The sequence below is a fragment of the Odontesthes bonariensis genome, chromosome 1, assembly GCF_027942865.1.
Source record: "Odontesthes bonariensis isolate fOdoBon6 chromosome 1, fOdoBon6.hap1, whole genome shotgun sequence".
Classification (NCBI taxonomy): Eukaryota; Metazoa; Chordata; class Actinopteri; order Atheriniformes; family Atherinopsidae; genus Odontesthes; species Odontesthes bonariensis.
In genome coordinates this window covers 33128567-33150377 of record NC_134506.1, presented here as the reverse complement: position 1 = coordinate 33150377, position 21811 = coordinate 33128567, and the positions used below count along the sequence as shown (strand labels likewise).

The following is a 21811-nucleotide window of genomic DNA, read 5'->3' as shown; positions in this document are numbered from 1 at the left end:
GAAGGGTTTCTCAGTGTGCTCAGGACACCGGTCCTAATTATTTTTCCCAGAGAAGGGGCTACATTCCTCAAAGGCCAATCATGGAGATTGTTATTAACAATCTGCACATAAACAAACATGATGGCTAAAAACAGCCATTCAGCATAAACCCTTTTTTTTTTCTCTTGTCGCAACAATCTTATTCATACAATCAAATGTAGAAATCCACTGAGGAAAGCAAACAAGAAAAGATCATCTTGAGATTTTAGCCATCAGAGCTCTAACTTTGGAACAACAGAGCAGATATCTCTCATCCCTTGAGGCATGCAGAACTGTGTCATGATGACACAGCAGGCAATAATGCTATTAGTAGACTATTAGTGTTATTTGATGTGCGCAAAGGAAGCCTTGAGCAGATGGTTTAGTGATGTTCAGGGTATTAGGCCTGTTGTCATGGTGAGCACAAAGGCTCTGGCAAACTGTTGAGAAGAAATTATTGAGATAATAAGCCTTTCTTGTTCTAGATTAAAAAAAGAAGTGAACGGTAAATGGACTGCATTTAAATGTCATGTTTCTAGTCTTGTTGAACCACTCAAAGAGCTTTTATTTTACAAGCCACATTCACAGGAAGCTGTGGGAAGAAGCTTAGTATTGTCAAAAAGAGAACTGACTTTTAGGAAATTGCACACAGAACAGTGGAACTCACTACCAAGATTTATTTTGCAAGAAAAGAAAATAACATTTGTTGACACATTTTGAATACATGTAGACTAATGCAGTCTCGCAGCAGGATGTGTCATAGCTATGTTGGTGTCACGTTTGGTGCGTGGCGTGGAGAAGGTAGGACATGGATGCAGATATTTCCAAAAAGCAAACTTGATTTCTTTTAAAGGATCCAACAAATGGCACGGCTGAGACGGAATACAAAAACTAAACCATGAGAACTATCCAAAAACAAAACCTGACTAGAACTATGAAAAAACATGGACAGACCTGACTTTGAAAACTTGACCTGACATGAATAACAGTGACAGTCATGGGTGATGGTGAGGATCTGGCGCTGATGCATGGGAAACCTAGAAACTAAATACTGAGGGAGTGATTGGTGAGTGAGTGCAGCTGAGGGGAAAAACACAAGTGACGTGAGTGAAGGTGATGGCAGGGCAAGGGAAACTAATGAAAACATGGCAAAAACTAAACAGGAACTTGAAATCTAAGCCATGAGAGAAACCTAAAACATGGCAAAACTAAAAACTAACCAGAAACTAAAAACATGACCAAAACTCACAGACATGACAGTTGGTGCACAGCAAAATGTAGCAGTTTCATAATGAAGGCTCAAAAGTAACATTACTAAATTTTCTACGCAAAAAAAATAAATAAATAAAACATGCAACAAATATATTTTTGGGCTACTATTACATATTCAAACATTTTTTTATGGAGGTAGGAGGTGGCGGAGTGGTGATATAGCCTACTTTAAACTGAAAGAGAGCCAAGTTCCATCTGATCCAATATTGTCCAACAACTTCACTATCAGTAACGGTAAGTTACATTTATGCATAAAAAACAAAGGGCTAGACTTAAAAGACATAGTTACAAGTTTGTATCACGTAACCTTAGGACATCCTTTTACAAATCAATAGCAATGACAATGAAACAATGTCTGTGCCTCTATGTGGACAAACACATCTCTAGCGTGTTTTTTTGTAAAACAGTGAATTAATAGTAAATTAAAAATTTTGACTGTGTAGATGAGTTCCGTGAGTTATTACGCTGTGTCGAAGAAAACTGAGATGAACTATACTGTTGTCTAAAAGGGAATTGATGCTTTGCTTGAGTGTGAAGACTGATTAGGACTCTGCAGATGTGCATATTGTCCTCCTATATACACTACTTTTTGGGGTCAGTTGTGCCAACTATTCCCATGCAAGGGCATGTAAGTCGTCTGTAATAAACTAAATTGCAAAGGTGTGGATAATGCCAATTGTCCCGCAGAGTCTCGCCTCAAAGAAAGCGTCCACAGTGTTCTTCTGCTCTATTCATCCATTTTCTATACTTGTTTAATCAAATCCAGGGTCATGCAGAGGCTGGGGCTTATCCCAGCTGCCATTGGGCAAAAGGCAGGGTACACCCTCCCAGTATCGATTGAGAGTAACCAATTAGAGTAACCAAAAACAGGGTTTAAACCAGGAAGCTTCATGCTGTGAAGCAATAGTGCAAATCAAAACACCACCATGCAGCCAGTTCTTTGATTACTTGATTACTTAATCTAGTATATTGTTTTATGAATGGAAATCGATCTAGTCAGAGCACTCAGTCCGTGCAGTTCAAAATATAAGGCCAAGGTGACCTCAAGGAATCACATACAGCTTAAGGTAACAAAAATCAATTGAGAAATTCTTTCTTCATCGAACAGAAATGTGAATGGGGGATTTTACCCCTGGTAAAATAAGGCTGTCCTCCACCAGCCACAGCAATTAAAGGTCCAGCGTGTGGGATGTATTGACATCTGACAGCTCATATTGCGGCAGCAGCAACCAACTGAATACACACCTCCAGATCTTTTTTATTCTTTTATTACGTGTTCTAAATCTTCAATTTAGTATTACTAATTTAACAAGTGATTTGTTATTTTGTTGTTGTTGTTATTATTGTTATTGTATGTTCATTTTAATACTGTTGTCAGACAACAAGTAAAGTGTGTATAACATCTTCAGAGGTAGTAACATTGTATTAACATCATAAAATGTGCTGCAAATAATGGGTGAGAAACTGAGTTAACAAGTGTTCAGTCCAAACACAGCCCTTGTGTGTCTGGTGCTTTATATAAGATCATATTCACCATCTTCACAATAGTCTTAGATTTCTGAAATTTCAGTGAGTATAAGTCAACAGTCACAGGCTCACAAGTTTCCTCTGAAGGCATCATGTTACCAACAAGCTAGTAAAGAGTCGTTTGGTCTCTTAGCCCACAAAATAAACAACTAAAATGATATCCTCTTTGCAGTGTATTAATCCTTAAACTTGCCTGAGCATCTGATGCTTTTTAAAGCCAGAGTATCAATCTGGAATGACTTAAGCAAGCAATCTCTGGCAATCATAGTCAAATTCTGCTCCACACTACCCTCTTGATTCCGCTTTCTTTGTTCTTTTATTTGGTGGAAAGTGATCTGTCTTTCACCTCTAGCTGAAACAGCCAACACATTGAAAACAAACAAAAAAAAAAAATCTATGTTGTGCATTCGGGGGTTATCTAACTAAAATAGACCAACAACACAAACTCTGTGATACACAGTAGTATCCGATCTGGGTAGATAACAAAGTCACAGCTGACATCCTGGCCATAGTGTCCTCTGTCACATGTTCGCTTTCACACAGACTTCTTTTTCTTATCAAATGTGATATTTTACAGGGCACACTCATCCTTGTTCACAATAGAAGAGCTGATTCTGCTGAAGGTCACCCCGACATCTGAGCTGAATGAATGACATTTAGAGTACGATTTCTTATTTTTCACCATTTCCTTTGAAAGGCGTTACGCTACATGAACAGAACATGCAGACATCCGCTCTCATCCACACATGTTCTCAGATGCAGGCTTACAGAGGGGTTTCAGCCGCCACTGAGCTCTCGTGACTTATGACATTGAGGTATGCATTCAGCAATGACCCTGTTCCAGAGTCACTTCCCCTTCACTTTGAAACACTTATTGAAAATTGCAATCATACATCCGACATGCATCTGTTAGTTCAAAAGGAATTAACGGTCACACACTCAGAAGCAGAATGTTTAATTTCTGAAAATTCAACAAAATGTAATAGTTTAGGATTTATTACAGGCTCCAGGGTATCCAATGAGTCACACCAGGACTGCAGAATAATCCCATTTTTCTTTCCACATTTTCTAAATTTGTATCAATAAATGTAAGAAGTGATTAATACTGGAACGTTTACAGGCCATAAATACTTGGGTATATAACATCTTTTAATACTTTTTTTTTTTTAGGAAATTCCTTGTTAGGTGAATTTCCAGAGATTTGCAACTGGCACTGTTGGCTCTGTTATTAGAAGATGTTATTTATTTTGTAACCCTGTTCAAAAGGACATGTCTCTTTGTGCTCCCATCCAGGATAATCAAGTCACCCATGTCCTCATGCCTCCCTGTATCTCTCCTCCAACGCCCTGACCTTTATCTTCTGTTAAATCTTATTTGCCTTGAGGACTTTATAAGGTTTTCCACTCATTTATAATCTATTTGCAGTGTCCTACAGACTTTTTCATTGCTATGACATTTGACAAAAAAAACTTAATGGTAAGGTATCTCTGTCCACATTTTCATTTGCGGTCGACTTTCAGCGAAGCAGTTGGAAGCAGTTGCTGAGATGGATTGTGAGTTGCTTTGCTCCCGGGACATTTTAATCGTTGTTCATGGAGATTGCCTTTTCATATGTTTGCTTCTTTAAGCATCTCCCAAAAGTATATATATATATAAAAAAAGAACCAAATTGTAGAATAAAATCATCCCCAATGTTGTTGAATATCCCCCCTCTATATTTCAGCAGAGAAGCACCAGCTGAGGGAAACAAAGACTTGAGACAGACAAGTGGGCTGGAGTTGTGTTTCAAGTACGCTGTTGGTATAATTATTGTATATGTCCTCTGTCTTGTCTGTCATTCAGTTGATTTGAATGAGAAAAGTACTCATCAAGCTGTTTGGTTTTATTGAGTGTTGACACTGACAAGCATTTGACAAGCATGTTCAAGGTAAAGACCAGCTCAGATCTTTTGTGAAAACAGCTTCAAATACTACTATATAATTGGTTACTATTGAAATGAAATAAAATCAAATGAAAAAGTCATTTGTTTATCTCAAAGAGAATTCATAAAAATGAAAATATGACAATGAATAAAGCAAGAAATCAAGTTTTCGTGAAATAGCTGCAAAATGCTCCTGGCATCCCCATGTTTCCCTGTTTAATGTAAAACAGCAGCCACGCCCCATTGGAAGAGCCCAGTTTAATCCGACTGGTCATCCCCACAGGCCTGAACAGACACCGTCCATTTTTACATACAGCTCTACGAGATCAAAGTCAATTAAAAATTGATTTGGAGGAAAAGTTCAAAATGCATAAAAACTGACTTCCAAGATCAAGGCTGTGAGAGTCTTTACTTGTTGTTTCACGATACACTGTCAGTTTGTGAATACGCAACAAGAGCCCCTGCATGTTTTTTCCATCCCCTCACATTACCAATCAGAGGTAATGTGTCACCTCTACATATATAGAAGGATGGATGACTTGATTTTAAATTTCAACTTACTTCATGAATTCTGATTTTTGTGCCTTGATATCATATCCATATATAGTACAGTACAACAGAATTCAATTCCTTATGTTTTCTATCTGTTAAGAAATACAATACGGGATGTGACTGACTGATCTGATCCCAACCATGCAAACAAACATGCAACCAGTCATGATAACCATCTTCAATACTGTTCCTTGTATGATAAAAAGAATTAGAAAAACACAGAAGCATTCATCTGAAGTGATCTGCCTGAAGACCATCAAATTCATAACATAAGGAAGATTATGGAGTCAACAAAACAAAGCAGGCAGCTTATTATCAGCTGTTTACAAACTGGCACTTCAAAGCTATTAGTGCCACTTCTGGAGCAGATGGTTGTGACATGTTTTATTTCATCTTTTGTATCCCAAAATAACGAATCCCATACTTGTTTCAGCATCCAGAGGCAAGTTTGTGAACCACAGTGTGAACAGGACGATGTCTCTGGCCTGCAGTTTCGGGGAAGGAGCAGCATGAGGAGGAGGGTGCTGGGTGGTTGGAATCTGTGACATTCTTCAAGGCCAGTGTAAGATTAAAGACCAGAGCTGTCGTGCCTCTGATCATATATTCACAAAAGATACCCTGTGAAGAACATATCTTTAAAGAGAGGCTGGTAGAAAATAAGACCAGTACTTGTGAATATTTGTGGCAGCCCATTATACATATCATATAAATGGTCCATTACTGAGTAAGGGGATTAAGCCCCAGATTTTTTTTTTTTTTTTTTTGTGTAGCCGAGTTACCCTTCTCGTTTTCTGTTCGCTCCTTTTTTTGGCACAGTACTGCGAACAGCTGCCTCCAAATGCACCAGTTTGTCCTCATGCTTTAGATGGTGGTGAGCAAGGTTTTTAGATGAGCATGCTTCAGGATGCTCACTCTTTTTTTCCTTTTTATTTCATCAGTCCAAAATTTCAGCATTTTAAGCTGATAGAGCACAGATTTAAGAAGAAGAAGAAGAAGAAGGGAGAAAAAACTAACAGCCTTGGGCACAATGTGCAACCAAGCGCATTTATGTAGAAATGAAAAATGTCAATAGAACTCCCTTCCATAATATTGCCTATTTCCCTGGCACATAACACTGGCCTGTGACTCATGGTCATAAATTCAGTGCACACTGTACTTTAAACCAAATAATGATTAATATAACTTTCATCTTGGTTTTGCTTCACTTGGTGTAGCCTTGGGTCCTTTAATAGTCATGGTACAGCGGAAAAATGTAATTCTGCATGTCCTTCAAATAAAATGCCTCCATAATGGATTATCATTGGGAGATATATATATATATATATATACATATACATATACTGCATCATAAGCTTTGCCCTTTTTCTATCTTTCACAAGAGAGTTAAGCAGAAACTCTAGATCACAGGATTACAGCCCCTGGAAAGAAACAGAAAATGTATCTACTGCTGAGAAGTATTAATATAATAACGAAACGTTTCAGGTTGTTCTTAATTCAATTGTCCCGCTTCACATTTCTCAGATTTGTCAATCAATGTGCCTGCCTTGTCTTTAAACCAACAGAGGAGTTATCCTTTCTGGCGCCATTAAAACATCAATGTCTCATTTCTTTTAAATAGGAGAGGAAAGATAATTGGCATGTGTGCGCGCATATTAATTAACTGATAATGAAACGATAAGGCCCCCTCTCTTCCTGCAGGTGTGGAACCACTAATCAATTGGGAGAGAAATAGGGTAAGAATTCGCTTCTTTTATCCCACTACTGAAATTAAAAACCTATTTAGTGCCACGTTTTCCAACAAAGTGCCTTTCATTTATCTTCTCCAGCACATTATTCAATCACACTTTCCATTTGTACAATAGTAATATTTTCATGTAATTTTCCTCTGCCTCAGAGATAGGTACTTTTGATATGGCTTTGTAAAATGGCTATTCCATTCCAGTTCCATTCACTCGCTGGTAATAAACTTACAACCTATATTTCAGATTAAATGTCTTCAGCAAATGGAGCTGGCCTCAGATGTGTCTCAGCATTGTGCGAAGAGCGCTTCTGCTCCCTGGTGGCGACCGAGGGAACTGTCTCACTGTTTCTTCACGCCCCCTGGTGGCAAGAACTGCAAAGGACTGGAGCATCTTTTCAACCCACCTCTTGGCAGCCTTATTTTCTGTGTGAAAGTGCTTGCTGTCTCCGTTTGTCCACGTGAGCAACACTTGCAGCCCTCTGAAATGCAGAGCGTGCTATCTCGCTGAGAGCTGCAAGGTGCCCCCAGCTGAAACGTAAGCTGACTATCTTAAAGGGTTGCTTCTTTAGCCTGCAGCACAATTGGAAGCGTTTGAAAGAGTGTGTTGTTACTATCAGTCCTGACCAGAGGTGTGTGAGCACTAAAGTGAGGAAGAGAGAAAATTCAGTACATGAACAGCTGTAACAAAGAAAAGACAGCGCAAGGTAATGCAAAGTACAATGCAGGAGTGTGCACAAGGATCCTAACAAAGGCTATAAAAAGAGCATGAATGCAACATAGGTACACAATGGCACAACTCAGGACTAAAAGCATGACATTTATCAGAAAACAGTTTCTGGAATACGAACATAAAGATGTAGATTTCCTCAGAAGTGCATAAAACTATGTGGCTGGCCCAGATGGCACAGAGGTTGATGGACAGTTGTGCAGCGTGGCCTTCTCTTGCTGACAGCCCCTCCTTCACCCTCGGACAGGCCAGTCTGTACACACAGCACCGCAGACACAACAGAGCCCATCTCAGTCAGCACACGAGCCATTTGTCATGTCAAACGGCCTCAGAGAAGCATGGCAGTCAAGTTACAGAGGGGACCGTATCAAAGTGACCCCGTGCAAAGGACATAAATTGCTGGCTTTATAGGGAGGCACTATATCCTCGTTCACAGATAAGATTGAAAGGAGAAGAAACAGACAAATTGAGCTGAAAATCTAATGTTGAATGCAGATCCTGATTGCTTCTGTTTGAGAGACGTTTTAGGTATTCTGGCTTACTTGGGAAAGAGTACAAGTTGGTGGCACTCAGCTGGAGCCCTCTGTTTTCCTCTCCTTTTCTTTTTCTGTCGTTCCATCCGTTTCCTCTGCAAACGCTTCCTTGGGGGAAGTGGCAGTTTCCAGCCTTTCGTCTGGCTTTTCAGAAGGGTCCAGCACAGCGGTGCCTCTGCTTGTGTTGCAATCCATTTGGCTAAATCTCAGTGTGTACAGACTGCTGTTCAGCTGATGAGAGCCCAGAGGCGTGTAGGGCATGAAGGTCCTCATCACCTTAAAATCCCTGCCAGTGTTGTGGGCCTACGTGGCTCTGTTCTCCATGGCAACCTTGAGACTTGCTGTTGTGTTTGCTTACTTGACCGTGTGTTGGTTTTATATTAAAAGGCATTGTTGGCTTGTCATACTGCCTTTTTGCAATTACCTCCTAAGCAGCTATAGTTGAGAATCAACTCTGAGGCCTGCCAAGGCATGGTTACAAACAAACACTGAAGAGAACTGGGTGCTGCGTTAGCAACTAGTATTTGGAAAAAGAGTGAATTATATCCATAACTATTCAGCTTATTGCAGAGTAGACTTTTTTTGTTTTTTTCTAGGTCATAAAAACTAAAGAGAGTGTAGACAAAAAAAAAACATATTAATGAATAAAAGTCAACACCAGTTTAATCAGAAAACTACAGTGCATTCTAAAATATAATTGAGTTTCTTGCCGTTTGGTCACTTGGGAGTGCTGTTCTGCCGAGTAAAACCTGTTTTCTGGTTGCATCAGCATGTCAGCTGAGTGTTTAAATGGAGTGTAACAGGGATATTCAGTAGAATTTAAATAGCCTATGTTATTTGTAAAACTTTTTCTAAAGAATGTAAAGTCAAAGATTTTATGGCGAAATATGTTCAAGAGGCCCAAAAACAAAGCTAGCATGTTTGTTGTGAAAAGCAGCTTTAATTTGACAGTTGATTCAGTTTGTTTGATACATGAAAAGAAGAAAATACATTTACAGAGTGAGAATATAATCTATTTTTTATTTTTTTTTTGCACTCTGTGCACATCGTTCACGGTTTGCACAAATGGATTCTCAGATTAAATTAAGTATATAAATCCGAAACTGGCCTCAGTTAAACCAAACTGTACCGTCTAAATGCTGAAATGGAATAACAGTAAACAAAACACTTTTCAGTGTGACCTCTGAGGGAATTACTCGGCCGGTTTTTCATCGATGTCTTGCTGAATTAGCCACGAGATTCAGTTTGTAAGCCGAGGCTGGAATTGAAGAATGGATCCGTTTTTGTCAAATCCGTCTACAAATTTAGTCTTACGCCGAGTTCATTTTCAGACTTTCCCCTCATTCCTGTGAAAAAGTGCACTTAAACTTTACTAAAATGTCACCTGAAATGATCTTTTAAAGTCTTAAGACTATATTTAAGTTGAAAATACACGAGGCACTGGGTTTTTTTGTGTCTCACACTGATCCACGACTTAATCAAAATCCTTTCAAAATATTTGGATCAGACAACACTATTCGGAACAGCGCCGGTTAATACGGGTGGTGCACTCAAACACGCGTGAAATTTCATTTTGTTGCCATTTTCACAACATAAATGAATAAATAACAGAATAGGCAAATGGAGAATCCAGGTACAACCTCTACGTTCCTCAAACTTTCAAATCACTAAATTAAAATCAGGGCTTTTAGATGAAGTGTGAACTATTCGAGCCTCTTCACAGATGGAGTGTCCCAGATAAAAGCGGAGAATCTGATGAGAAAAGGAGACTCTCCACAGATCTCCAGTTCATTCCGGCAGCTGTGGGAGTCAAAGTGCACGTGTCTACAAGAAGAAAAAGGCTGCACTAAGTGACCTGCGTGTGAGGCATGCCAAGGAGGACAAAAAGCATCTTAAAGCAGAAGTAATCTGCCAGTGAACCTACCCACACACAGACCAAGGGCCCGTACTACGGAGCAGGTTGAACATGTCCAGGGTTACAGATGTAAGAGCAGAGCTACGACGCTCATTATCAACTCGGCCACTCAACCCAGGTTTTCTAACACAGTATGAGCATGTAAACCAGGTGCCGCTGCCATCACATGACCAATCACAATTATACTGTATATCTCAAGAACCCCAACTACTGCAGCCAAAGCGGGAAGACAAACAAATAAAAAGAATGCTTTATGTGAATCAATAAATCAATTTGATCAATACCACTGCCACATCAGTACGGCACGATGATCCGGATCTGATGATATATGGCTGCCATTGTGCTGCAGGTCTGTTCTCAGGTCTTAGTTGCTCTATGTACCAAACAAAGAACAAACGGAAGCGATTAAAAGCAGTCAGCGGGATAACTGTGAATGTGTAAGCTGACTTTGTTCTGAAGGCTCTAAACTGAGATGATAAAAAAGGGTTTTCAATTGTCCAGTGATTTTAATTAGCCTACTTTCAAATGATCTTTATGAGCAAAAACAAAAAAAAAGAAAGAAAAAAAGATGTTTTTTAAGGAGGATGTGGATAAGAGCATGAATGCGCAGACATCTTGATGAAATATGGAGAGCCTGACACACTCACTCTTGGGGAAAACAGCAAGTAAACTGTCCATAGTTGAGGGATTATTTAAAGAAATAGGATAAAACAAGACCAAAATCTTTAAAAATTCAAAAGTCACTAGTTTTAGAGTAATGTCTTTTTTCGGCTAAACATGGGCTTCTGTTGACAGATCTCTCAGGAAAAATCTTCCCAATAAAAGTAAAAACAACGTAGCAGATGGATATTTTCTCCCTGTCGATACGCCGATTCATTTTTTTTTTCATTTCAGAAAGAGAACCGAGCGGTCAGTGTGCGATATCATTACATTTGTTGAGATCTTGAATGGAACCTTTTTAAGCGTTACCTGCCGAGCTGACACAACCTGGTTAGAAATGATGCTGAAAACCCAGAGCTGAACCTGAAGTCGCCTCGCTGAGCCACTTATCCTGCTTCATAGTACCGGCCCCAGACCACACACAGCTGTTTGGCTACAACACCAGTCCACGTGCTGTAGACCAAAGACTTCCTTTAAAGGAGAAACGGCTCATACCAGCTGTGAAATGCTGATCCATCATTATTCTGTGATGATCGGCAGACTAACAAATCCAGCAAAGAATGAGCAGAAAACTGAGTGGCCAAGTCAAAGCCCAGATGGGAATCTTGTTGAAATGTTTTAAGTTGAATATTCAAATTTTTGTTTCAAATATAACTCATGAAGCTTAATTACCTTGTAGCTTCATTTAAGAACACCGGTTCTATTTGTAGTCGATGTTTCAAAGATGATGAAGCTTTTTTCAAAGTGTGTTTTTTTTCCCCCAAATAAGCCGGGGTTTGAGTTTCATATCTAAGAATATTCACATGGTTTCCGACGCATCTAAAAAGTACAAAGCAGAAGAGAAGAAATGGGGAATTTTAGGACGATGAGCCAAAGAGAACATGGCCTAAAGGCAGTATCTTAAAAGATCCCCGCAGAGTTAAAGACAAGGTGTGCTGTGCTTTCCCTCTAATGCTTGCCACAATTGCACATTCAGGAAGAAGAACAGAGAGAGAACTCATGCTCCTCTGGAATACACTGCAGGTTAGAGTTCATAAGTGGAAAAGGCTAGGCTTGGTCCTGATTCCCTATTTTTGCACGATCGTTGACCACACTCTTCAGTCGCCTCTCCAACGCCGACTGATCGTCCAAGCAAGGCCTTTTGGATGAAGGACCACCTTCTCCCTCCTCCTCTTCATTCTTTGTATCAAACGACACAGCATAGCGGGCCTTGGCGTGGGAATTGCCTATTTTGTTGTTGATCTCGCGCAGGCGCTGTGAGAAAAGCAGGGGAAATGTATCCAAGTATTTCACGATTTAAATCAATCATTTTCAACGGTTAAAATGGTGTCAAAATGCAGAGGGAAAATGCCATGTCTGCAGACCTCTGGGGGGCTTGAGCCGAAGTTGTAGCAGAGTCCGGTTGTAACAGGAGAGATGGTTTCTCTCAGCGGTGAGATAAAAATGTGGCTCGTGACCAAGCGGGGGTGACTGAAAGCGGATTTTTTCGGCAGTGGCAGGATGGGGTATGGAGACTGAGGAGGAGTCTCTCCCTGGACAAGACATAAAGGGTTAGTGTATAATGCAAAAAATGGTGCTCTTTTTGTCTCTTTTGCTACATCGGCTTGCTACTCTCTCTTCTCATTAGATCGGTAACGCCTCCAACTGAAATGATTCACTTACCCCAAAGGTCGGGGCAAACTGCTTGGCAAAGCGCTGCATCTTCATGCTGTAGGCCTGGTAGAAGCGGAAGACCTCGTCTTTCTCCTCCTGTCCTGATGGCGTGCAGGGGGTCAACATAGCACCTCTGTGGTCTCCTGAATCTGTAAAAAAATAGAATGATGATGACTTTTAATAGTCATTCTAATACATAATTACTCTGGTATTTCTGATATAATGCAGATGCTAATATCTGTATTATATATATATATACATGTGTGTGTGTGTTTGTGGATATCGGATATTTGCACATTAATTCTACTTTTAATTCCACTTTTTCTGTCAACATCCACGTGCAGATGAGCGTTACCGTTCGCTTCTGTAGGACGATTTTCCACAACACTCTCCAAGATGAGCATGTCTTCGTAGACCTGAGGACAGAAGCTTTCTGTTGAGAAATACCGAGCTCAAAAACACAACTTAGCGCTTTGAGCCAAATGCTCAATGCACACAGCCTCCATCTTTTCCAATTTCTTCTTCATCGACTTTCTTCATTAAAAATCCAACCCAAATAACAAAACTTACCCTTTCGTTGGCAAAAGGCTGAGACTTGTAGCAGTTCGCCATGCTGTTGAAGGTGAGCTTGGTGTTGGTGACCTGTGAAAGTGATTTTACACGATATTTGTGCTTCATCATAGAAACCAGGAACCAACCCCAGGTTGCCCCCCCCCCCCCCCAGAAATAGTACAGAATCTGAAATATTTTTAAAAATCCTCAGATTTTTCTATCAATTCTAAGTGTAGATGAAAATAAGACCCTTGCAAAGGACGTCCTTGCGTGCCCACCAACACACAAAGAGCTGGGAGCGCTTGCAGATTTATCAGAGCCCACCTTTGCCATGTAGTGGATGGCAAACAGCAGCATCTCGTCCAGGTGACGGTCTACCATGAGCCTGGCGTACCGGACCAGGGAATGCTCAAAGCAGGTCCAGATATTTAACCTCAGCGCATCAGGAATGTTTAGTTTGGAACACAGCTCACTCAAACGCTTTGTCATCAACTTGTAAACCTGGGGTGAAGAGAAAGCAACGCTGCACTAAACCAGTCGATTAACAGTGACTCTCATGTGGATCTGTGGACAAATGAGCTCACTTTGCAAGCAAACCAGCTGAGGGGGTTCTTTCTCTTAGGTGTGTTGGCGGTTGAAGAAGAACGCCGCTGGTCCACGCTGACAGAGGGACTCATCTCCAAACCGACGTGCACTGACAAATACAGAGATGACCATTCGGTCTCTGCATAAACTTAACAAGTTTGAAGTCTGAGACTTCGACAAAAATAAAATGAGCTTAATGACTGTGCATCCATACCTTTTGGCTGGCCAGGTTCAGGTTGTAGGTCTGTTCTCTTTGTTTCTTCGAGCTGTGTCGGAGGTATCGCCTGCATGACAGAGATATGCTGTAATCATTCAGCTGTTCTGATAACGATAAAGCTCTTTACCCATCTATGCATAAAGAGCTTCTGTGTGTTATTGCAGACCTGTTGGGAGGAAGGTAGACCGCCTTCGTTGGCTTCGATTTCCTTCCACAGTGGCGAGTCACCGGTCCAGGCTAAGCTTTCCAAAATTTTGTATTCAACCGTGGTGAGGTGTTTGATTACAGCGTGTGACTGACCGAACCCAGACCCCAACATCAGCTCTATCACCTATCAGCCACAGGAGAGGGAGAGAAAAAAGAAGATCCTGAGAGTTAAAAGGGGCACGGGACGTCGCTAAATGCAGATCTCCGAGCAGACGCTGAGAGCTGACACACCAGCGGGACTCGGTATGCATCCAGTTTGAAGATCTGAAGGAGCTTCGTGAAGTCACACGGCAGCTGGTTTGCTGATATGGCAAACTCCAGACACAAGACCACCAGATAGCGCTGGAAAGGGTCCTTCCACAAGGTTTCCTGTATCAGAATATCATATTGGAAGAACAAATGATTTACCTCTGGGTAAAAATGGACAAAAAAAAAAAATGACAACCTCGATTTAAAAAGCATACATAGTCCAGCACAATATGCACTACTCTGTGAAACCTCACTAATCAACAGCCCCAGCTGTGACCACAGGAGGGCACACTCACAGAGAGGTCACCGCCACCCGGGCTTCTGATCTCTTCACTGAGGAGGGTTTCCAAAATACTGAAATACCTCTCTTCAGCCTCGCAGCAGCACTTTTCTGCCAGCTCTGCGAACGACATCACAGAAATCACATGTGATCATGTGCCAACAACCCGGGGATAATGCTGCTCATCTTGAATATTTAGGCCAGAAGGCAACATGGGTGTGAGGGCCACGTACCTTTGGTCCCGTCATGGTTCCCGTGGTGCTGCACAAACTCGTGCAGCATATGACTCAGCCTCACTTTCATTTCTTCTGTTGGATCGCTGGGGCAGGCCCTGAATTCAAGGAATCATCAAAAGGTCACGAGCAGGTTAAAAAAAAAAACAATGAGGGAAAATGCCAACTTGTGTTGTTGAAAAAACAAAACAAAACAAGATTCGTAGGTTGGGAATAGTGAATCAAAAGTAAATAAAGATGTTCAAAGCTCTCTTTGCAACAACAACTTTTCTTAAAGAATTTAGAGTGGGCATAAACCTTACCAGCCAAACATTATCAGTCCACACCACACCAAGGTTTAGTTCAGCCAGTGAGTAATGCAGCTAAGATTATACAGTAATGTAGCAGAGAGGCTGTGTTTTCTGGGAAACAGATGGCCCGGTTCACTTTACTGTAACTATTAACTGTTGCAGTGGTAGTGTAGTTTCTCTTGTGAAATGGCCACTGTGTGACTAAATAATTCAGTGTGACTGGAGCGCTAACCTGAGCAGAGTGATCAGACTGAGGCTGGGGCCACGCAGCGGCCATGCTTCGGTGGCCATGGTAACTCTCACCCACGGGATTTAAAGCAGGAAGTGGGTGGGAGAGTGGGCTCCTAAACAAAGAAAAAGAACAGCAGAAATATGGAGTGGGCACATAAAACACACATCACTGAATCAGTCACGATGAAAACAAACAAAAAAAATATATATATATATTTTCTGTGAATTCTTCATGTAGTCCGTCATGACGGACCTGATTTCACAATGTACGTACTTGGACGTCTGTCCAGGTTGGGCACTGTTTGTTCTCAGCAAATATAAGATCCTTCGGTCCTCTGTTCAAAGTACAAATTAATTGGTGAATAGTCAGGACTGCACGCAGGTTAGAGACTCTTCTATTACAGAGCCACATTGTTGTAATAGAGACAGGATGCAGTTGTGCATCTTCTAGCTGGAATATGCATGTGGATGAAAGCATATCTTGCTCTAAAACCTGTATGTAGCTTTCAGCATTGATGGAGCCTTTTCAGATGTTAAAGTCCCCAGTCCCACAGACACTAATGCAACCCCCATACCGTCAGAGATGCAGGCTTATGAAATGAGTGCTAATAACCAGCGGTTGGTCCCCTGCCCTTTAGTCCAGGTGATGCAGTGTCCATGATTTCCTCAAAGAATTTTTGTTTTATTTCTCTGATCACAGAACAGATTTCAACTTTGCCTCAGTCCATTTCAAATGACCTTTGGCTCAGAGAGGAAGCCTCTCTGGATCATGTTCCAATACGGCTTGTCCTCCTTTAACCTGCACTAGTGTTTGCACAGGTCAGGAACTGCGTTCACAGACCATGATTTCTAGAAGTGTTCCGACAGTTGCACGACAGAATCATCCACGTTTTGAATGCAGAGCCGCTGGAGGGCATCCAGCATTGACTTTTAGGAGGCGTCCCACGCACACATCTGGAGATTTCTCCAGACTTTCTGAATCTTAGGATGATATTACCTACTGTAGACGATGGGATATTCAAAATAGAGGAACATTGTTTTGCAATCGATTCATAACTTTATAGATGCAGTTTTTTTTTTTTAGATTGCTGAACCTCTGTTACCGTTCATTTTTACTTTTCCAGCTTTTTTTGAGAAGTGTTTTTGCCATCAAAAGCAAGGTGAAATTTTCTTTCTTTTTTTTTTTTTAAATAAAAAAAGGAAAATGCCTTAATTTCAACATTTGACATGCCTTCTGTGTTCTAGTGCAGAACAAATTTTGCTTATGACGAGATTTGAAGGAAATTGCATTTTGCTTTTATTCACATTTTAAACCGCGTCAAGGCTTTTTTTTTTTCGCAGTCAGTGTTGTCGCTAATTCCCCGTTTTTGTTTCCCCTTTTTTTTTTACGAAAAAGAAAATGGCTGTGGCAAGACAGGGTTCATCGTTTTAAACCTGACATCAAAATTTGTCCCTTTTAAAAAAAATATATATATATGGTTTGAGCTTGTTTTGGCCTGCGTGATTCTGATTGCTTTGATCTTTAACTGGATTAACAAATGTGTCGCTTTTTAAAGCGACCGAGCCACGGATGTTACGTACCTCACGCTCACGTGTCGCTTAGCGTCTCTAGCATCCAGCAACCTAGTTTCAGCTTCCGCTGTTTTGCCTTACAAGACTTACTTAGTGCGAACGAAACTGACGGTAAAACGGGATCACGCCGTTTCAGAAGTAAGAGCAGTTGCATCAATATGACAGAAATACACTCAGACGATTCTTAAAAGGAGCAAGAACTGAGCTAGCCTCAGTTTCAAAAAGAGCTCTCCAGAAGTTGTCAAACACCGACCAGACACACAGCCAGGGGGTGAATAGACTGTAGATGAATGCGAGCCGCAGACTAAAGGAGGAACAATCTTACCAAATTACTTCGACGCGCAGACAACTCGCTGTTCAGCTGAGGAGAAAGTTGAACCGCCGCCACAGTCTGGGTGTCACTCATAAAGTTGTCGGAAAACATGTATGTCCACGGCTCTGCTGTGAGAGGTGCCCGAGCGCCACCCAGAGGGCGAAGAGAGTATCTGCACATATAAGTGCCTGTTTGTAACTTTATTCTTGTTCACACTTAAGAAAAAGTAAATGTATTATTTAACCAAACCTTATTCATTATTTGAGTACTGAATGCTATATAAAAGAAGCGAATTAACATGACAAAAGCTTTCTTTTCATGTTGATTAGAGCATTTCAACCTGGATGGGTTAAAAGCGGAGGACAAATTTCGTGTGTATGCATGACCAATAAATCTGATCTTAATCTTTTAGTCCTTATAGATGATATACATGAGGTTAGGAGAATTTATTCAACTTGATGGAATCTAGTTATACCACCATAACAAGCTGTAGTTTAAGCTTCTATGGCGTTACTTCAAAAAGGTGAACACCATTCCCGATACTGACAGACTCTAAACGGTGTCCTGTTGTCAGTAAAACACTCCTTGGTCACAGTTGTCTTGCAAAAGGCCCTAAAACAAAGCAGAATGCAAAGGCGCGTGTAATTAATAGTCAGAAGAATATGTTTAATAAAAATAATTAAACCTCAATTTCCTCTATAGAACTTCATAGAAAGTAATCCAATAAATTACAAATGACTTTTAAGACGCATTTTCCTGCACTACATGAATTATTTTTGACTACACAGACCACAAATTGCACTGTCCAGTGGAAAAAAAACAAACACACACACAAACTGACCAGGGTGACATTTAGATTATCAAGTTTAAACTATGGGGAAAAAAAATAAAAAAAAAGCCAGATGCCAGTTCTGTCCTCTCAGTGATCACGTGTGTGAACAATGAAAGAAAACCTCCCAGTACAGCAGTAGTGCGTCACGTCACTCCTCTTGCATATTGGTCTCCAATTATTTTGTGTCAACTCAGATTCGGCACTGCTTCTTTCGTGCCAACAGTGCTCGGGGAGTTCTTTTACAGTCCAACCAAAAGAAAGCAGAGAAGGCGGAGAAAAAAAAAGCACATGAAATCATTCAGTCCCATCTTGTTCTCTTTTCTTCCCCACTTGTGTCCTACAGAGCCTCAGCAGTCATCAACAATCCATCGACCAATCGCTGAGGGGCGACAAAAAGTCATTGGATCAGTCACCTACAGCAAACGTAGCAGTGGCTGTGTGTTTGCATAAGGGCACTACAAGATAAAAGAAAGCCGAGGTGCAGATATACAAAATGACAGTGGCATGTTTAAGTTCATTGCTCAGACATAGAAAAATACCATACTGTTAGTAATAATAAAAATAAAAAATAAAATGCAATTGCATTGCAAGCAAACCCATGACGAGGTCTATATAGAACAGGCATACAAGAAAACCATTATAAAGCAACATTAGAAAACAGATGCGTCTTCAGTCTTTGTGATCAAACAATTGGCTCATGGTTGAACCCACCAGAGAGATGCTACAGCTATACTTGAGAACTGAAACGTTTGTTTAGCAGGCCCTTGGCCCAAACGAATACCTCACCTTAGAAATAATTTTGTCTAACAGTCCACTGTGTAACAGCAGTCCTTGAGCCAGCACCGTTGTGCCAGAGAACATTACAAAGAAGTACTTGGACTCGAGTGAACTCCAGTGTTTGTGTGGGTCGTGGTTACAGCTAAAAGAAAAAAGTGGACATGTGCAGGGATGCTGAACAGAATGCACAAGCGTGGACAGGGAGCACAGATGTGAGAGGGTGATGCGCAGGTTAAGGGCACTTCTACAACTAGTTTGTCAGCAGAACAGTCGTGGATGAAGTGAAAGAGAATGAGACAACACTGCAAAGTTCCAGCAACACCAGCTGAAACTGATCAAGCCCTTCCTAAAGCAAACCCATACGGCACTAAATTGAATATAATACTAAAAAATAACAAGGGGTTACTACAATCGTAGCCAGGATTTGATCCAGATTGTGCTTGTGGCACACAATACTGTGAGATAACACAAGTGTTCATGCAACATGTAATCTCAAGGACTTCAAAGTTTCTTCTAACGTTTTCTGATGAGACAAATTCGAAGGTAAAGAACACTTTTAATGTGGCTTGTGGAGCCCGTTAAACACACAACATTCAGACTGGAAAGTTCTGGAAGCGGTAGATATCAGCCCAGATATCTTTCTGTAGAGAGATGGGGAAGGAGGGGGGATAAAAAGGCCTCTGGCACACACAGTCCAGCAGAAACAAGGGCAGTGTGTACATGGACAGCAAGAAAATACACCCATGCACATGCGCACAGTGAAGCCAATCCATTTAACAAAGTTGAGGTAAGGTAGCAGTTAAATACACCGGGGGTTGTACTAATAATGTCCACACAACACTGTCAGGACCTCAAAAGGTCAAAGGGCAGTTTTTTGGCACACAGTAGAAGGTTGTTGTTTCTTTTTTTTTTTTTTTTTTTCTTGTCAACACAGCTCAAAGAGCTTTGAAGTCAGAATCAGCAGATGTGCAAGTGAACACGTATGCCTACTGTGGGTTGCTAAAGTGCGCCTCGACCTGCAGCGGCATGTTTGTAGTAAAAGGTGACGGTGACATCAGTGTCTAAATTTTGACTTGTGTTAATCATTTAAATAAAAAAAAATAAAAAAAGAACAGACAGAAATAAATTATGATCACTTATCTATGGTTTAAGCTCATTTCTGATTGGAAAATAAATGGATTTCCACTGATCTGACAATTTAGGATAGAGCTTTGGGTTAAAAAAAAAAAAAAAAGAACTTGGAACATATGACTGATGACAGGTTTGAGGCTGTGCGAGTTGTGCACTGGGGTGGAAACAGGCAGACAGAATCTACAGCTTCAGTGACATTCATTAGCTGCCCAGGTTATTGCTGACATATCCAACATATGATCTGCAAAGCATAAGTGTCAACAAACCTGCAGAAAGTACTGTCAATTTACAAGTGAAACCAAAGTGTTTGTCAAGTGTCAATCCCCCACGCACCCCAACAATCAAAATATATTAATAGTACAGCTCAACGAGCGTGTTGATGTAGTTTCACTTTTTTAATAAAATTAATCCCAACATAATTACAATAATGCCTTTTTCGTTGCAATTGTACATCATCGCGTGGTACAAGTTCACAGAGTTCAGAAACCTACTAAAGTCTGACATGCAAAATGTCTCAAAACAAGACTGTACCATGTGAACAAACATGAACATTTTATTTCAGCTCATTTTAAGTCAGTTATTCCTGTTTTTTTAAGGTTTTTTTTTAAGGTTTTTGTAGTCTTTATTACACAACATTGTTGTTAGTTCTTGTATTTACATGTAAAGAAATCGCAACATAAGTGCTGGAAAATCCATATATATGTGAATATATGTTTACATTTCTAGGCCATACATAAATAAATTTATAATTATATATTCATAGGATCAGTCCTCGTCACTGGAGTCTGAATCGTCTGAGGATGAAGAGGAGCTCCCAGACTCTGATGAAGACGATTCGGCTTTTGCTGAACCTTCAGGACCACTGTTTTCTTTTTGTTCAGCAGATTCCTCCTCCTCTTCCTCTTCGTCCAAAGCCTCTTCTAGTGCCTCGTCATCCTCCTCTTCATCCTTCTCTCCCCGTGGCTGCTCTGTCTCCCGCGGCGATGACTGGGAGGTGGCAGGCTGAGGAGGAGGAGCAGCAGGTCGAAGGGTGGAGGGGTCACTGTTTGAGCTCTGTGGCTGTGTGGCAGACACAGGAAGGTTAAGGCCTGGAGTGAGAAGCATCCCTGGGTAAAGCATACTGGAGAGTAACAAGGGGTTAAGAGAAAGTGGGTGACTGGAGGCTCCAGAGGCAGATGAAGCACTTTGTGTTGCAGTGGCAGATGAAGCAGAGTTGGAAGTGGAGGAATGAGTCATGTTTGAGCCCTCTGTCCTTTCTCCTTTGGTGTCTGAGGTGTGAGAGGGGGTTTTAGAGACAGATTGCTCTCCCGGTCCACCAGTGCTGATTCCCTTTGTCTTCTCTTCAGAACCTCCAGCACCTTCCTGAGCCGGCTTTCCAAGCAAGCTGCTCATGCTGAGCAGGTTTGGCAATCCAGCCATACCGGACAGCATCATGGGAAACATAGCAGCTAAATTACTTGCAGCCAGGTTGCTGGCGTCGGACGGCAGCCCCATCAGGCCTGCGGTGAGCTGCAGGGACTGCAAACTTTGGAGGTTTTGCTGGAAGGCCTGCAGGCTGGTGAGGTCCATACCTGAGAGGAGGCCGTTAGCCAGCAGAGGGTTCAAACCCAAGGCGGAGGCTGCTGGGTTGGGTGTAGCTGCAGCTGCAGCCGCTGCCGCCTTTGCCAGAGGATTCTTTGGTCGACGCCCTCGCCGGCTCACCTCCTCGGGAACGATGGGCCCCGTCAAGATCCGATCAAACATGCTCTCTGGAAGGTAACCCTGAATACAATGCAGAAGACAGACAAGGTTAGCAGGCTTAAACGGCTCGAATAAAAAAGAAA

General features: G+C 41.2%; 3 protein-coding genes across 12 annotated transcripts in view; all 3 read right to left on the bottom strand.

The window, feature by feature from the left end:
• Positions 1 to 8534, bottom strand: part of tox3 (TOX high mobility group box family member 3) — a 194944-nt gene extending 186410 nt beyond the window's left edge. For 2 of the 5 annotated variants that reach the window (XM_075464767.1, XM_075464776.1), the window contains exons 1-2: positions 8301 to 8534; positions 7880 to 8011 (exon numbers count right to left, since the gene is read on the bottom strand). In XM_075464767.1, the coding sequence (XP_075320882.1) occupies positions 7880 to 8011; positions 8301 to 8377 (209 nt within the window). In that variant the 5' untranslated portion in view covers positions 8378 to 8534. The remainder of the gene's footprint in view (positions 1 to 7879; positions 8012 to 8300) is intronic. The other 3 variants (XM_075464787.1, XM_075464796.1, XM_075464815.1) reach the window with 3 other exon arrangements.
• Positions 8535 to 9211: 677 nt separating this feature from the next.
• Positions 9212 to 17385, bottom strand: LOC142379657 (retinoblastoma-like protein 2). Of its 3 annotated transcripts, XM_075464743.1 has the most exons (15): positions 17261 to 17385; positions 15638 to 15698; positions 15365 to 15476; positions 14843 to 14940; positions 14626 to 14729; positions 14312 to 14449; positions 14040 to 14204; positions 13871 to 13940; positions 13656 to 13765; positions 13396 to 13572; positions 13090 to 13161; positions 12875 to 12935; positions 12529 to 12668; positions 12231 to 12398; positions 9212 to 12120 (listed from the first exon to the last, which is right to left on the bottom strand). In XM_075464743.1, exons 3-15 carry the CDS (start codon positions 15421 to 15423, stop codon positions 11914 to 11916), a joined length of 1569 nt encoding a protein of 522 aa, XP_075320858.1. In that variant the 5' UTR covers positions 15424 to 15476; positions 15638 to 15698; positions 17261 to 17385; the 3' UTR covers positions 9212 to 11913. The 3 variants fall into 3 exon arrangements, with proteins under 3 accessions (XP_075320858.1, XP_075320867.1, XP_075320874.1); XM_075464752.1 differs by lacking the exon at positions 15638 to 15698; XM_075464759.1 differs by lacking the exon at positions 17261 to 17385 and having other exon boundaries at positions 15638 to 17245.
• A 505-nt stretch (positions 17386 to 17890) lies between these two features.
• chd9 (chromodomain helicase DNA binding protein 9) overlaps positions 17891 to 21811 on the bottom strand; it is an 81849-nt gene continuing 77928 nt past the window's right edge. For all 4 annotated transcript variants that reach the window (XM_075464703.1, XM_075464711.1, XM_075464731.1 and 1 more), the window contains one exon: positions 17891 to 21749. In XM_075464703.1, coding sequence (XP_075320818.1) covers positions 20754 to 21749 — 996 coding nt within the window. In that variant the 3' untranslated portion in view covers positions 17891 to 20753. The remainder of the gene's footprint in view (positions 21750 to 21811) is intronic.

Bases quoted from the DNA above. Each gene is read 5' to 3' on its own strand.
- LOC142379657 (XM_075464743.1), bottom strand. From the start codon at position 15,423: ATGGCCACCGAAGCATGGCCGCTGCGTGGCCCCAGCCTCAGTCTGATC. The intron at 13,766-13,870 runs GTATGGATGCAC...TGTATTTGTCAG, and splicing joins TGAACCTGGCCAGCCAAAAG to TGCACGTCGGTTTGGAGATG. The intron at 13,162-13,395 runs GTGGGCTCTGAT...TCACTTTCACAG, and splicing joins CCATCCACTACATGGCAAAG to GTCACCAACACCAAGCTCAC.